General features: G+C 37.4%; 1 protein-coding gene across 2 annotated transcripts; it reads left to right on the top strand.

The window, feature by feature from the left end:
* Positions 1-180: 180 nt before the first annotated feature.
* Positions 181-15,734, top strand: phf12b (PHD finger protein 12b). 2 transcript variants are annotated; one of them, XM_052107209.1, is made up of 14 exons: positions 181-847; positions 1,296-1,474; positions 4,866-4,938; positions 5,343-5,760; positions 7,916-8,036; positions 8,219-8,351; positions 9,391-9,555; positions 9,657-9,809; positions 10,115-10,676; positions 13,668-13,823; positions 13,965-14,063; positions 14,155-14,237; positions 14,371-14,509; positions 14,739-15,734. In XM_052107209.1, exons 1-14 carry the CDS (start codon positions 782-784, stop codon positions 15,098-15,100), a joined length of 2,709 nt encoding a protein of 902 aa, XP_051963169.1. In that variant the 5' UTR covers positions 181-781; the 3' UTR covers positions 15,101-15,734. The 2 variants fall into 2 exon arrangements, with proteins under 2 accessions (XP_051963169.1, XP_051963168.1); XM_052107208.1 differs by having other exon boundaries at positions 13,665-13,823.
* Positions 15,735-16,127: the final 393 nt, after the last annotated feature.

Genomic DNA, 16,127 nt, shown 5'->3' with positions numbered 1-16,127 from the left:
ATGTACTGTATTCCATAATGTAGTCCATTAATACCCAACACTGGCATGTTAGAGAAAACATGGCCTGCAGGGTTCTTACCCAATTCTATTAGTGTGATATCCCCCAGACTAACACTACGAGTTGTCGTTCCCAACGTCCTAGTACGCATGCGCAGACTTCATTCCAGCCCTGTTGAGGAGGGCAACGCCAGCCAGATAGCATAGCTACTAGCAGTGTATTTTCACAACAACACTTCTGCTCTTCACTGCTGTCATTCAGGAGTGTTTCTGCACATGAGGACCTAACAGCCGCGGAACAACCCAGCAAACTTAATTTTTTTGGCGACGGAAAGCGCTTTCTCAGTCATTATGCGATGGGGACAGACACCCGTGAATGTTTACACTCATCTCTGCAGGCGGCTGCTGCTGAAGCAGAGGATGCTGCTAGGCTAGCGAGCTAGGCCTTCACATCCCACAGGAAACCTTCAATACTGAACCAGACAGCAAGCTGAAATTAAAATAACAGAGATATTTGCACTTAAACGAGAGCTTTAAGCGACAGGTCAGCTCTTGGTTTTGATTAAATCTCTAGCGAGAGCTGTGCTTTTCTTTGTTGATAGTCCTAGCTGCTAGCTAGCTATCTGAAGCTCGAGCAGCCAAGCCACTTCATTTGTAAGATTGTCGGTCAGTGTCGTTGAATTTCTCTAATACGTATTAAAGGCAGCAGGTAGACCCGACTGGATCGGAGGAAAGAGGGCATTGTTGGCGGATTGTGTGTTGATGCTACACATCAGCCGTCTGAATGTGGGACAAAATGGAGACCCCAAAGATTCTGTACGATTTGGACACGTCTGGGGGCCTAATGGAGGTAAGCCTAGTTGCCCTTCAGCTGTGCCCAAAATGACTGACTTATATATGCGTATATGTATGATTTGATGTGTAAATATGAATCAGTGTGCAATGTTGGCTGCAGAATGAAAATCTGTCTCTTGTGGCCATTTGCTCTGCTGAGTTTATACTGCAGTAGGCCTTTTCCAGCCTGGCTCAGACATTTGCCTGACTGGAGAGTAGAATCAACGAGAAGACTGTCTTTATATATCAAACCTATATAAAGTAGATTAGCTAAACTGTTTTATTGGGCTTACCTGGTGAGAACTGATTTGACATGGAAGAAAGTTTAATGAACTTCTCATAGTTGAATGTATGAAGCAATTCATTCTGAGGCTTGAGCATTGCACAACTCACTTCAGTGTCAGTGTAACTACAGATTTTTTCTTCATTTGAAAGCTTGAAGTGAATATGCTATCCTGTTGCAGCAAATCCAACAGCTGCTTGCCCCTCCACGCTCTGAGGATGCAGAGAAAAGACGAAAACCAGAGAGGGAGACCAGAAGAGGAGGCAGAGCCACAAACCATGACACCTGTGATAGCTGCCGTGAGGGAGGAGACCTGCTCTGCTGTGATCACTGTCCGGCTGCTTTTCACCTGCAGTGCTGGTACACTTTTTCATTTGTTTCTTTAAAGGGATACTTCAACCAAAAATAAATAAAGGAGATGTCGGGCAGAATGACAGCCTCAGTCACAATTCACTTTTATTGTATGGAGGGAAAGAAGGTGCAATGAAAGTGAATGGTCATTCTGCCTAACATTTCTTGTTGTGTTCCATAGAGAAAGAAAGTCATACAGGTTTGGAACAATGTAAGGGTGAATAAATAACCCTGATTAAAATCTACACTATGTTTAGCAGGTCCCCAGAAGCACATTGCACACAGTTCCTGTAGATTGTGTGAGAGCAATATTGCATATTTGATTCACGCAACAAAAGATTGACCACTTCCTCACTCCTACATCAACCAGCATAGAAAAATGACATGTCCTTTCTTTGCTCCATTCTAGATTGTACTGTAATACATGACATACTGTTAATTCACTGTTCCCAGACAGATTTAAGCTTGAGCAAATGTTTGAAAGGGATAGTTCACTCACAAATGAAAATTATCATTTGCTCACCCTCCAGATGTGTATGATTTCTGCTGAACATAGACAAAGGTTTTTAGAAGAATATATATAAAAAAAAAATGTAAGCTTCAAAAATCACAAAGGCAGCAAGAAAATAATCCATAAGACTCCAGTGGTTAAATCAATTTCTTCAGAAGCTATATGATAAGTGTGGGTGACAAACAGATCAAACTGTATGTCCTTTTTCACTATAAATTATCTTCCCTGCCCTGTAGTTGGCAGTATGCACAAAAAATGTGAATTGCCAAAAACTAAAGAAGGATAATGTGATTGTGGATATTTATAGTAAAAAAACATTTAAATATTTATCTCTTTCGTAACCTTACCTATCATATCACTTCTGAAAACATGGAATTAACCACTTGATTCATATGGATTACTTTTATGGTGCAGTTATATATTTTTTGGACCATCAAAGTAGGGCTGCAACTAACAATTATTTTGATAATTGGTTAATCTAACCATTACCATTGACTATTCGTCAGTTATTGCAACGATTAATCATTAGCACTTAACCGATTATTTAGGTTGTATTAAACATGCTTACTAACACTAAAGTGGACAAAAATCATCTTTTAAAAATACCTCTTAATGACTTTCACTGAATTAAATGGAAAAAAAACATTTTGTTAGGTTTAATTCAGTAAAGAAATTCACTGCAAAAAATCCTTTTATCATCAAGTGTTTTTGTCTTGTTTTCCATTTAGAATTGTCTAAAAATCCTTAAAACAATATGCATTTAATTGAGAAGCAATATATAAGATATTTAGACTTGCTTGAAGAGAATGTAAGTATAAAATAGAAAATATAGTATTATTAAGTAATGTATAAGTAATATGAAAATATAAAGTATAGAATATAAATATAAGTGTATTTTGTATATAAGTGTATTTTTTCAATTGGTTATACTTCTGTGAGTGCAGTAAAGACAAAATATATGTATATTCAAGATATATTCTCTAAAAGCAAGTGTAAATATCTTATGCTGTTTCTCAAATTAATACATCTTTTTTTACAGGATTTTGGTATTTTAAAATATTGTATTTTTAATATTATATTCAATAGGGGGCCTGGGTAGCTCTGCGAGTATTGATGCGGACTGCCACCCCTGGAGTCGCGAATTCGAATCCAGGGCGTGCGGAGTCACTCCATCCAGTCTCCTAAGCAACCAATTTGGCCCGGTTGCTAGGGAGGGTAGAGTCACATAGGGTAACCTCCTTGTGGTCCTGATTAGGGGTTCCAGCTCTCAGTGTGGTGCATGGTAAGTTGTGCGTGGATCACGGAGTGTAGCATGAGGCTCCACATACGGAGTCTCCGCGCTGTCATGCACAGCATGTCACGTGATAAGATGCGCATATTGACTGTCTCAGAAGTGGAGGCAACAGAGATTTGTCCACCACCACCCGGACTGAGTTGAGAAACCGCGCCACCATGAGGACCTACTAAGTAGTGGAAATTGGGCATTCCAAATTGGGAGAAAAGGGGATAAAATAACCAAAAAATAATAATAAATAAATTGTGTTGCCAATTTTATTCACGCTAAGAAATGCTCAGTGACACATATGTTATGATTTAGTAAGTCACGAGCAATCACGTTATAATCTAGCTGCAGCAACAGAGTGTGCATTTGCCGAATGCAGTTTCAATCTCTCCCCCTTAGATTGAGATACTTCACGCAACTCATAGAAGAGGCGCTGACCGCATAGAGAAATGCCCATTTCAGAGTTTGTATCATGATCTGCTTTCATATTATTTGAACTTTAATAAAGCTTTAATGCATTAAATATAACTGCATTAAAGATGTAATGCCGGGGTGTTTCTTTTAAAGACGCTCAACACGCAAGTTTTGCTTCAGCGGAGCAGCAGCTCCAACTCCACTTATTTCACAACGAGAGTTCTTCAGTATTTACTTATTTAGTAATTTTGCTTTATAATCCCCTCATACTTTGCGATCTACATCACCTGAAGCTGTTTGGAAAGTTTAGAGTGCATCTGTGATCTGTGTAATTCTTCCTCTCCTCAGTCAGGCGCAAACTGCAGTGCTGCTCTCGCACATCATCATTATTAACGTTTAATGTGATCTCATGTTGCATTAAATGAGATCTAATGACTATTCGACGACAAAAAAAAATTTCAGACAATTTTTTATTGTCGCCGTTGTCGATAAAGTTGACTAATTGTTTCAGCCCTACTCCAAAGTTCTGGTCATCATTCACTTTCATTGTAATGTAGAGCTAGTCTACAGTGACTATATATGACACTCAGAATTATACTTGCATCTTTAATCAACATTTTTTTTTTTTAATTATTAGGTTAGAGACGATACTATTTATACTACATATTTGTATTTGTCAAAGTAATATTGTGACAGGGCGGAGGGCAGGGCCGGGTCGTGATTCTGCATACCGGGGGCCCTTAATGAGGGATAAAGGCTGACTGGAAGCTGCAGTGAGTGAGAGAGAGAGAGATTTACGGACAGCTGTCTGACACCTTTGTGTGTTTGTCTTTTTGTTTCAGTTTTATTTTAAACTATTATTGATATTGTCAAGATGGTTCTCGCCACCTCCTTTCCATTTAACCCTTCATAAATATATTAATTATTTAGCCTTTTTTAATTATGTACATTGGGGATGTGGTTTATGCCAAGACATAAAAGTGTGATGTATAGTGTGGGGTTCCTCTAAATCACTATAGTGTGGGTTAACCTCTAAAGTATTTTTCATGCCAAAGCTTTTAATTGTGTTTAATTGTAATTTTGTCTTTTTTGCTGAGTTATAACAAGTTTTATAACATGCAACAAGAGATAATACCATATTATGTTTCTAAAAACACCAAGATTTGTGATACAAAATATTTACATCTTCACAGTAATCCGCCTTTGAGCAGAGAGATGCTTCCTCCTGGTGACTGGATGTGTCATCGCTGCTGTGTCCGCAAGAAGGTGGTTGAAATAATAACATTTGCCCTTGTAGCTTTGCTTTGCCATGTATTTGAAGAAGCTTTAAATGTGTACAATACATGTATGCCTTTTGGAGTACTGAAACATTTGATAATTTACCAGATACAGACATTCATTTTACTCTGAAGCATATTTTATTTGATTGTTGTGGTTTTAATTCATCAGCTGATCCTTGTCAGACCAGATTCATTTATTTATTTTTTTATACATAATCAAAAATACCTTTTATTTAGGTTTTTAATCACTATACTTTGTATTATATTTTAACCTGGTTTTTGCAATGAAAATAGCCAAGAAATCTGGCATGGCATTAAATCACAAACCACATACATTCATCAATTTGTTTAAGTGAAAATAATTTATAATGTGATGTTTTGATTGTCTAGAAGCGTGAGCAGAAGACTGAGCAGGTGAACGGTGCATTAGAGCGGCAGTTATCAAAGCGCTCGTCCTCTCCTCCAGCGGAGCTAGAGCTGGGCACTTTGCGTCTGGACGGTCTGCCCTCGGCTGCATCAGGAGGACTGAGACTGGCCGTGGCACAGGTCAGACTTCTCGAACGCCGGACAAGCAGTCGGCCAGGCACACCCACCTCCAATGCATCCACTGATACGCCCACATTGTCAGAACACAATGATGTGGATGAGGACCTGATGGACGTGGAAGACGAGGTGCAGGGCTCTGAGTCAGAAAGTGCCATGCCTCGTCTGAAGAAACCTTTCCAGCTGCTGATTGCTGCAGCCATGGAGAGAAACCCCACACAGTTCCAGCTACCCACTGAGCTTACATGCACCACTTCACTGCCAGGTAGGACTTCATTCACACATTCTACATGTTTGAGGAAATCACCCAGATATATTGGCATTTTGTTTTTAAGTAATTTCATACAAGCAAGAGTGCTGCACTGAATATCAACATCATGATTGTGATATTGCTTTTGTACAACAGTTCTATAATCAGGAAGTGAGTACGGAGTAACTTTTAGACACAATATGGGCAGGTAATTTTATTTTTCAGGGTTTCCAAAGTCATAGAAAACCTGAAATATCAGGGAATTTTAAAATGGCTTTTTCCAGGGCTAAAAAATTTATGGAATTTATTTAAATCTTAAAAGTCATGCATAAGTCATTATTTATGTAATATAATTTTTTTTAACTAATGCCATTTCTTTTTAACTAATCTCTGTAATATTTCATTAGCTAGAAAATTCTCTTCGTACTCTTTATAAAATAATTTTTTGAAATCTTTACCATTTCTCCAAATGACTGGAAAATATCACAGAAGTAAAGTGGTCAAAAAGTGTGGGAGCCCTGATTTTATTAAATGAAAATTGTTTCAAACAAAGCCAAAGCAGGATCAACATTGTGTCGCAGAGAAACGCTCAGACTGACTGCCTGTGTAGAACACTGCAAACACAAACAAATGGAAAAATACAAACAGTTAACCCCAAACAGCTGAACAAAATAATGATTAAAATATTAATAACTACAGTCTTGACCAACACAAAATAGGTATCGTTTTAAAGCTGTTCTTTACAATGAATGAAGGCATTATGACATAACTGGACAGGTGCTTTGAAATTGCAGACAAATCAGAATCGTCTGTTTTTATATTTTATTAATAATTTTGCAATGTACATAATATTTTAATCGGTAAAAAAATATAACTGATCAAATAGCAACGTATCATATGTCTTTGGAAAGCTCTCGAAGACAACTTGGAGACAAAAATATTGCATTATTGCACCGTATATGTCTTTGACATAAATGTTTCATGTAAATAGTGTTGCTTGTATGCCACATTTTCGCCTGGAACTTGACGAAAAAATCATTAGATAATCCACACGACATTTGCTATCTGGCTAAAAACACGGTTTCCTGAATCAGATGACGTCATCGGGAATTATGTAATGCATTGTCCAGCTAAAACAATCATATTAGGTTTCAGATCATTGCAACCAGAGGTGGAAGTCATCCAAATATGGGCAGAGAAGATCATTCAATCAAAAATATAGCCACCAGGAGATGGCACAAAGTATATGACACAGACTCAATGATGGCTCAAATGACACAGAATGGAACTTAATGAGCTTTTGTTACTCATGTGAAAACAAGGTTCGGGAAATGAGGAAGCAGGAACTGGATTACAATTAACAAGACTTTTATTAGCATAAAACTCAGAACTGAAACACAACGACACCTTGACGAACACACACACAGAGCAGCTGCGTGCATCTCTCTGTCTCTCTCTCTGGCATCCCCGGCTCCTCCTCTATCCCTCTCCTGCTGATTGGGCAGCTCATCGCCAGGCGTGCATCCTCTCAGCACGGCCACGCCCTCCTCCTTGTCACATCATGCCTGCATGCTTTGAAGAGAGAGCACACCCTTAGTGATTGTTATATTTGCATGTGTTCTTATGTACAATTATAATGTTTTATTTGTTTAGAGCGGCTTTTGGACACTAGGATAAATTATGTTTGTTCTGCTATAACTTTTAATTGCTTTGTCATATCAACACTAAATTTTACGCCTTTACAGGTGACACAATTGGGAACAAAACTACCTTATTTACACTCTGGGATATATAATGTCAAATCAGGGGGAAAATTATTTTTTTTTTCCTCTCCAGCAGTTTCTTAGGCTGAGAGTCTTTTACCATCATAATTTACCATAATCTATTTCATTTAAAAATTTGAATTTTTTTTCTTTAAAGTTATACCAAACAATTGACCTTCTTTAGGTTTTTTGTAGAGTTATAAGCCTTTAATTTTGGGCATGCCACTGAAACTTGAAATCTTTAAAAACCGAACTTAAAGCGTTACGCCTCCCAGCGCTGTTACACTAATTATCTGCACTCTTGCAAAGCCACTTATCCAAATCAGATTAAAGGACTGGAACTAGCTGCTAGACAAGATTTGTTGCTTTATTGTGTTTTTTAAAAACCTGTGTGTGTGTGTCTACAGGCAGCAGTAAGCGCAGAAGGAAAGAGGAGGCAATAGGCAAGAATGTAAAGAGGCCACAACATGAACTGGATCCCAGTGGGCTGGTCCCTCTGCCAGTGAAAGTGTGTTTCACCTGCAGCAAGTAAGAGTCCAGCTACTCTGCCTGACACTGATCAGCAACATGTTACAGTCCAAATAACATCCCCATGTCACGTTTGTTGTAATCAAAACATTATTTATGACTGTTAGGCTTTCTAAACGACCAAGTTAAAACCATTGATTTGTGGTCATTGCATCAGGTACCTCTCTCTTCTTAATCCACAGGAGCTGTAGGGTAGCTCCTCTGATCCAGTGTGATTACTGTGCACTCTTGTTCCACATGGACTGCCTGGACCCCCCTCTTACTGCCATGCCCACTGGGAGATGGATGTGCCCCAACCATGTAGAGCACATTGTGGTGAGTGTCTAAGTCTTATATCAGGTATTATTCATTTCGAAATGTTGACTCGGAGGAGTAAAATTGTTACGCTGTACTGTTCGGTTTCAGGATTTTCGTTAGATTATAATTAAACCAGTGCAGGAAAAATCTCTGGAGTCCCATTATCAAAACTTGTCAAAAAGATGTTGAGTACTGAGATCAGCATGTCTTTTTGGGTCAATGCTAATTTTCTCTTTATCTCTCATATATATATATAAAATATTGTATTGTTAAAAAAATAACAATTTACACTAAACAATTGTTTGAATACACCTCTATGAATATGTTTTCTGTTACTGAATTCAGAGTCATTTTGATATTTTTTTCTGTGTTTTAAAGTAAAAAAAAAATGTATGTTGTGTATTTTACTGAGACAGTAAAAAGTCTCATTGAAAGCTGAAAGAATTTTTTTTTTTTTTTTTTGGTACAAGTAGTTCAGACTAATTATTTTTATTTTAAAAAGGCTGTGAAATAATTTTATTTTAAAATGTTTGATATTTGAAAAACGTCTGTCCACCATCACCACCCGTTTAGAGCCTCAAGACTGTTTATTCTAAAATATTTAAATAAATCATTAAAATATCCATATTTTGACATTTCTATGAAAAGGCACATTTTGTTGAGGTCATTTGGTGTAACCAGAGAACTTATTGTTATTCTTGTCTCAAAAATACATTAAATTTGTAAATTAATTTGACCTTGAAAACTTTTTTGAAATGATTGATTATGTTTAGGTTGTGTATTCAAGGTACAAGGGAAGTTGTAAATAGATTTTACTTGAAGTTTAAACCACATTTCATTTTAAAGTCCATAAATATTTTTTTGTTTTTTGCTTTAAAACAAAATGCTATACATTTTGTTCAGAATTTGAAAAACCATCATGGACTTCAAGATTAAATTTATATGAACTTGACATGTTTTAAACTAGATTTCTAAAATAATTCTAATTTTATCTGAAGTGATTAACTTTATGTCTCCCTTTAATTAAAATCAAGTCTTGTTTTCATTTCCATTCTAGCTAAACCAAAAGAACATGACCCTCAGCACGCGTTGCCAGATCTTCGATCAGTTTCAAGACAGACTGTCTCAGCATGCTGTAAAAGTAAACTTCCTGCGGTGGGTTCACCGTCAACACCATCCTAACCGCAGAGGTGTTCGGCACATCAAGAAAAAGACTTTAAAGGTTGAACAACATGATATTCGTGACGACAGCTATTCTAAAGGTGCCTTTGTACACAAAGCAGCTTTGACTAATTGGTCTCCAATTTTGATATGTGCTCATAGGTCCCCAATGCCATTAAAAGTCACTACCAAAACCCCCCTGTACTGATGGGTCAAGTGGGCCTTCGCAATGGAGAGCTGATCACGAATGGCTTCATGGAGCAAGAACATTCGTCACCCACCCAGTATCTAACCAGCGAAGATGAACAAGAGGAAGTAAATATACTGAATTCAATATAAAACATTTGTATAAATCAAACTAAACTTATCAATTATTTTATAATTATGAATACCTTTATGAACTCGTATTAATTGAGAGATTACATGGAAATTTGTCACACCACAGGACCATTTTGTCAGAATTTTACTACTTATGTTAACTAACCCTTTAAGAACCCCATTTTAACCTTAAGTTTTGATGATAATGAATAAAAATAAAAGTCCATGAACATGTTATGCATCAAAAACCCAGGTATCGCTGCAAAAGGATTCACTCACTTTTCTTTTTTTTTTTCCAACAGTGGCTTCGGCATGTCATTGCACTTCAGTGTAGTATTATGAAACATTTATCTGCTAAGCAGATGTCATCATCCCACAGGGATTTGGAGCGGATAGACATGAAGACTGAGGAGTGTATGGAGACACAGGATCTCTGCTCTCAAGATTCTCCCTGCAAGCCTGCACTACCTGCTGACTGCCTCCAGTCCAGCGGTATACCAGTTGGCCCCCAATGGGCCCCTGTGCTGCACTCTCAAGTACCTGAACAGCCAGAAAGCCCTTGTCATAGTGATGCTGATAATCCAGTAGAGAAAGGTACAGGAGTGAATGGGCCTGTTGTGTGTGAGGGTAACACCCCACACAGGCCCAGTAGCCCTTCTAAACCACAAACTCCACTCGTGCCAGCCCTGCACAACCATGTAGACATTAAGACTGAGAGCAGTAGTCCCCTCAGCTCATGTATGCAGAGAGATACCACTTCATCTACCAGCCTTGCTTCAGACTCTCCTGGCAATCATCATGGCTTAGCTGCAGCTGTAGGGAATTTGTCAGGAATGAACAGCAGCTTGTCTTCTCAAACTAAAGGTATTTGTGCCTACACAGCACTTAAAGGGATGGTTCTTCCAAAAATAAAAATTCTGGCATTTACTTGTTACTTTAGATATGTTCCAAACCTTTACGGCTTTCTTCTGTGTTGCACTAAAGCAGTTATGTATAATGTCCAATAATTAAAGTGGATGGGGACCAGGGGCTGTCAAACTCCACAAAGAACATAAAGCATAATAAAAGAGTAGCCCATACTACATTTGCACATTATTCTAAGTTTTCTGAATCCGTGCCATAGCTTTGTGTTAGGAACAAATGGAAATATAAGTCATTGCTGTATTTCTTGGAAGAAAAATCGCAGGTTTTTTCATCATCAGAAAGGTACTGTGATTTATAGTCTGAAGTGAATTATTTACATAATTTTTGACATAACTGATGTCAGACGGTCAAACAAACTGCACACTGAAATACATATGCTTGCAAAGAAACTGATGTCAGTCATAGAGGCGGTTTTAAAGTAGTGGTCTAAAGTAGCTTATTCAGGATATTTTGCCTTTGCAAAATACTTTATCCAACCAGTTTAAATATTCTGTCCCATCATTACATTATTGTTCTAACAAACTCTAGACCGCTGGCAAACACATCCGCTCCCATGCCAACAAAATGACATTCCATCACACTTGTAGTAAAAACAATTTAGTCAGGGTTCTGGATAATAAGTGCATAGCAAATAGTTGCAAAAATCAGAAATAACAATAAATAGTCTGTAAAGTTAATAAATGAATTTAATACAGCAGGCATATTGTTTTACTTGCAGACTAAAAGTATACAGCATAGAGTTACACATGGTATAAACAGATGTGGCTTATTAGTCATGTTATTTTTATGAATCATAAACAGAATGTGCAAAACTGTTACACACTATTACTTAAAGCAAGTACTTTAAATAAAATAAAGGCCAAATATTGCCTGATACAATGCATAGATTCTGCGGTTATCTTAATGGGGTCTTCACATTTTGAGCAGCTGAAGGGAAGTCAACAACGCGACTTGCAATGCAATGCAACTTGTATTCAGGTGCAAATTAGTTTCCAGAAAGCATGGTATTCACTAGAAATCTAGCTTGACAGTCGTGGCTGCCATTTTCATTGTATGGAAAAGAGCAGCATGGACTTCTATAAATAACTACTTTTGTGTTTCACAGAATAAAGAAAAGGGTTTTTGAACTGCATGAAGGTGAGTAAATTGACCATTTTCATTTTAGGTGAACGATTCCTTTAAATGGGTGGTGTTCCAAACATTTGTCATCCATGAAGTCCACTTGTAAAGTTAGTCAATCTTTACATTTAGTTTAACCTCTTCAACTCTGCAGAGTGGGTCCAAAAAGGGAGTCATGTCACGAAAAAAAGTTTATGTTTAAAATGTTCAAGTCTCCAAATACATAAGTCAGGCTTACCAGAAAGCTTAGAATCTGAACTTTTCATAGCTAACCATCACTTCTGCATTTATGTAACATAAAATAAAAAAATAATGCCTGAAAACATTCTAAAAATCAGCGACACCTAGTGGTTATGTGGTAGAAATTTTAAATATGAAAATAAAAGTCTTTCAAATTGCACTTCAATAGACAAATCATATATCGAATGAAAGCTCTTATTCTCAGCAATGCAACTGTACTTTATATTGTTGCCCATATACCACAGATTGAAAGATTATTGAAAGAATCACAAAGTGAAATAAGGCATCAAATACAAATGTCTCTTTTATGAGCCGATCACTGCTGCTCTAAACCCCAAATAGCTAAACTATATATCTGCTTCTACCATAGCCAGTTTTCAAAATAATTTTCCAATTTTTACATGTTTATGAGCTTCCTTGTGTGAATAATCCAATGTTATATCTTAGATGTCCAGAACAAAATATGCAGTCCAGCAGGAAAAGCGTGCTAAACAAATAATTGGAAATGTATGTTATCGACTATTGATGATAAACTGTTATACATATTTGCAAAGAGGTGAATCTCCACTTTGTAATGACACCTAGATTGAGCTTCTAGTCCACTCAGAGGCTGTGATATTTGATGAAACATTGGGGGTGGTGCATGAACTGAAAATTAGACAATGTCTGTGGACGTTCATATCTGTGAGGGCTAAACTGTGTTAGAGTGCAGCTACATTTCAGTCTGGAATTTTGTGATGAAAGTTGATAGAAGAAAAATTATATTTTCTAGCACTTGCTGACATTCAGTGGAACAAAATAAGACTTTTTGGTGGGAGGTGGTGTGAACAGAATCAGAATTACATGCTTACACATATTTTTTTAATTCTATTCATCATAAGATTGTAAACGTATGCAATATTATTTATGAATTATATGAAATAAATCTGAAACAATTAGACCAACTTTTGGTAAATAGTCCACAGTAGGTGTAAATGGTGAGCTTTTAAATTTGAGTGTGAAAAATGGCAGGCAGCAGCCCAAAAATGCTCCAGAGTTGGAGAGGTTAACTGACCCCATTACAGACCAATGGGCCTTTTTGTTGGATAAATCTGAATTGAGAAGATGCCATTAAACCAATTGTAAGACTTTTCATGTCCTTATTTCTCAGAGTCCTGATGTTATGTATATAGGGAAAGGCTCTGTGCTCCCCTCCTCAATAGGCAGCTTTTATAGCTACATAAAGAATGCAGTTCAAGGTGATGGAAGTAAGGTTTCCACTTTAACCAGATTTTTCTGGAAGGGTTTTTCCACACTTAACGGGCCCACTCGGACCATCTCAGGAAGTCTGTGATGCCGTTCACTTATTATCTGCATTGTGAATATGAAGCCCTCCAGGTTCACTTTACTTTTATATTGATGTAATTTCAAAAATGTTTGGCTGCTACAAATTACAATACAGATATGTAACCTGAGTTGGAATGAGTTTGTTTGGATCTTTCAAACACAAGATTAAATTCCAGCAAACTCCAGGTACATCTGATCAAAATAATGTCACTGGTTAGTTCACTTTGTTTCTGTGTGTTCTAGAAGTGGAGTTAAATAAACTGGATGAGGAGTTGATCAGACTCCTGGCCTGGCAGAGGATTCAGCAGCTCATTTCCCCCAAGTCACTTCAGCCTTTGAGTAAAAGTGGGATCCCTTCAGCTGTCACTGCCTCTCTGTCCAAAGCCTCCTCTCACACAGACGGTAAGGGCCAAGAACACAACACGCATAAGCTCTTGCATAGCTTCCTGGACCAGCTTATTTAAGACACATCATGCTCTGCTGTTTTACTGCAGCTGTAATGTAGCAGGTCTTTTGTACTCTCTTTTGTTTTTGTTTTTTCAGCACAAAAAAGGGATGTGCAAGCTCGTGCAGTGCTGTGTCCTTTTACAGGAAAGGGGGCAGCTGTTAACATGTGCTATAGGACTCTGTACATAGGAACAGGTATGGTTTGTCACAAGCAACATTAAATAGAGAGAGCGCATTATTCTGAATATGCATCGAGTTTTGCATTATGACAACTTTTTTTTTCTAGGTGCTGAAATGGATGTGTGCCTTACAAATTATGGTCATTGCAATTATGTTTCTGGGAAACATGCCTGCATATTTTTTGATGAAGTGAGTATAATCTGGTAATACATTTGTTTTATTGTATGAAAAATAATTCAACGTTTTTTTTAGTAATTGAGACTTGTCAGACTTGTTAGATTATATGGATGAATGTTTATAAATGTAATTGAATCTCCTGTAGAACACAAAGCATTATGAGCTCCTGAACTACAGTGAACATGGGACAACTGTAGATAATGTGCTTTACTCGTGTGACTTCTCTGACAAACCGAACATTACTTCACACAGTGGACTTGCGTCCAAAGTACAAAACAGCATCAGTGAGTATCACCCAAATATTTATGTAATGCCAGAGGACGGTGTCAGAAATGTCTTATTAAAGGGTAATGCTGTCTATTATTAAAGGGTAATGTCTTATTAAAGGGTAATGTGGAATTGATTTTCAGAAGCATTTTTTAGAACATATTAAACTATTTGTCAAATACTTCTATTGAATCAATTGAAATAAATTCTTAATCTAGAAAATGATGGATGTTACCTAATCTACAGGAGGTAATGGGTCAAGGAAGCCACTTGAGGAGGTGTGCACAGGAGCAGTGCTGATGCCTGCAGGTGGCATGATGAGTAGCCAGGCTCAAGGAGGTCCCAAGTCTCCCTGCAACTGCAAAGCCAGCAGCTCCAGCCTGATAGGGGGCAGCGGAGCCGGGTGGGAGGGCACAGCATTGCTACATCACAGCAGTTGCATCAAAGTGGGCTGCATGCAATTCCTATTCAGCGTCACAGAGTTTGCTAACAACCAACCCAGAAAGGAGATGTCTACCACACTTAGGCAAGGAGAGACTGAAGTGGCTGACACACAGACTCCCAAACTCCACCAAATACCAGTGCTACAGTCCAAGTCTGTATTATAGCCCCTGCTTTCCCTTATAAATCAAAACAAATCAATGGATAATACATATGAATTGGACTAAAGGTGCAAAAAAGGAACTTTGAAAAAATGCATTTATTTGTACTGCGGTATTTTGGGGTCTGGGTATTATGGACAGTGTTTGCACATTACATTTGTACAATTTGTTTTTATTATGCAAGACCTTTTGACTGAGCTGACATTTAAGTCCCCTAAATCTCACATGTCCACACCCTGTATACTTTGTGTCCATACAAAGGGTTTTTTTTATGTACTCTTTTGAACAGTATATATACACTCAGAATATTTTATTTTGTTATAAGAATGTATTGTTCTTTTTTCTGCAGTTTTTGCACCATAGGCAACTATATGCAGAAATGCATACATGTACAAATATCTTTGTAGGATTTATCAGCAAAGTCATCATCGTTATAGTTTTCCTCTGGAACCGCTAATTTCTCTGTAGTGTTAGAACCTCTGCAGCCTTAGTTGTGAAGTTCATTTGTGTATAAAAGCTAGTTGTTCGACTCTAAAATGTGGTCATTTTTGGTTGTTTATGTGACTGAAGTTTTATTGTGTCAGCAAGATAACTTCTGACATGTATGTCATTACTTTGTATATATATAAAGATTTTTAATTAAGACAATTTCATTGTGTATGCAGAGTAAATGGGAAAAAAAGCAGCTGTCAATTTACCAAGCTGCTCGACAAACCAACCAATCTTAAAGGAATATTCAGTGTTCATTACAAAAAAGGTGCTGTTAGCAGTTTTTTTATGGAAAAGAGAAAAATTGTCCTACTCCCTTAAAGGAATAGTTCACCCAAACTATGAACTATTCCTTTAAAGATATGAATGAAAAAAGTGTCTGAGATATGTCACTGGTCTCTGTGACACCAGTAGATTTTGTAAACTGCAAACAAAAATGTGGCCGAGGACATTGACGCTTTTCACCTGACAATCATTTTGCTCGTTCACATGGTGTTGTTTATGAAGCGGATCACTGAGGCTGTAATTCATAATGTTTATCAGC

This window comes from Xyrauchen texanus, chromosome 36, assembly GCF_025860055.1.
Source record: "Xyrauchen texanus isolate HMW12.3.18 chromosome 36, RBS_HiC_50CHRs, whole genome shotgun sequence".
Taxonomy (NCBI): Eukaryota; Metazoa; Chordata; class Actinopteri; order Cypriniformes; family Catostomidae; genus Xyrauchen; species Xyrauchen texanus.
The sequence above is the reverse complement of the archived record's forward strand: the minus strand, read 5'-3'. Positions and strand labels throughout refer to the sequence as shown.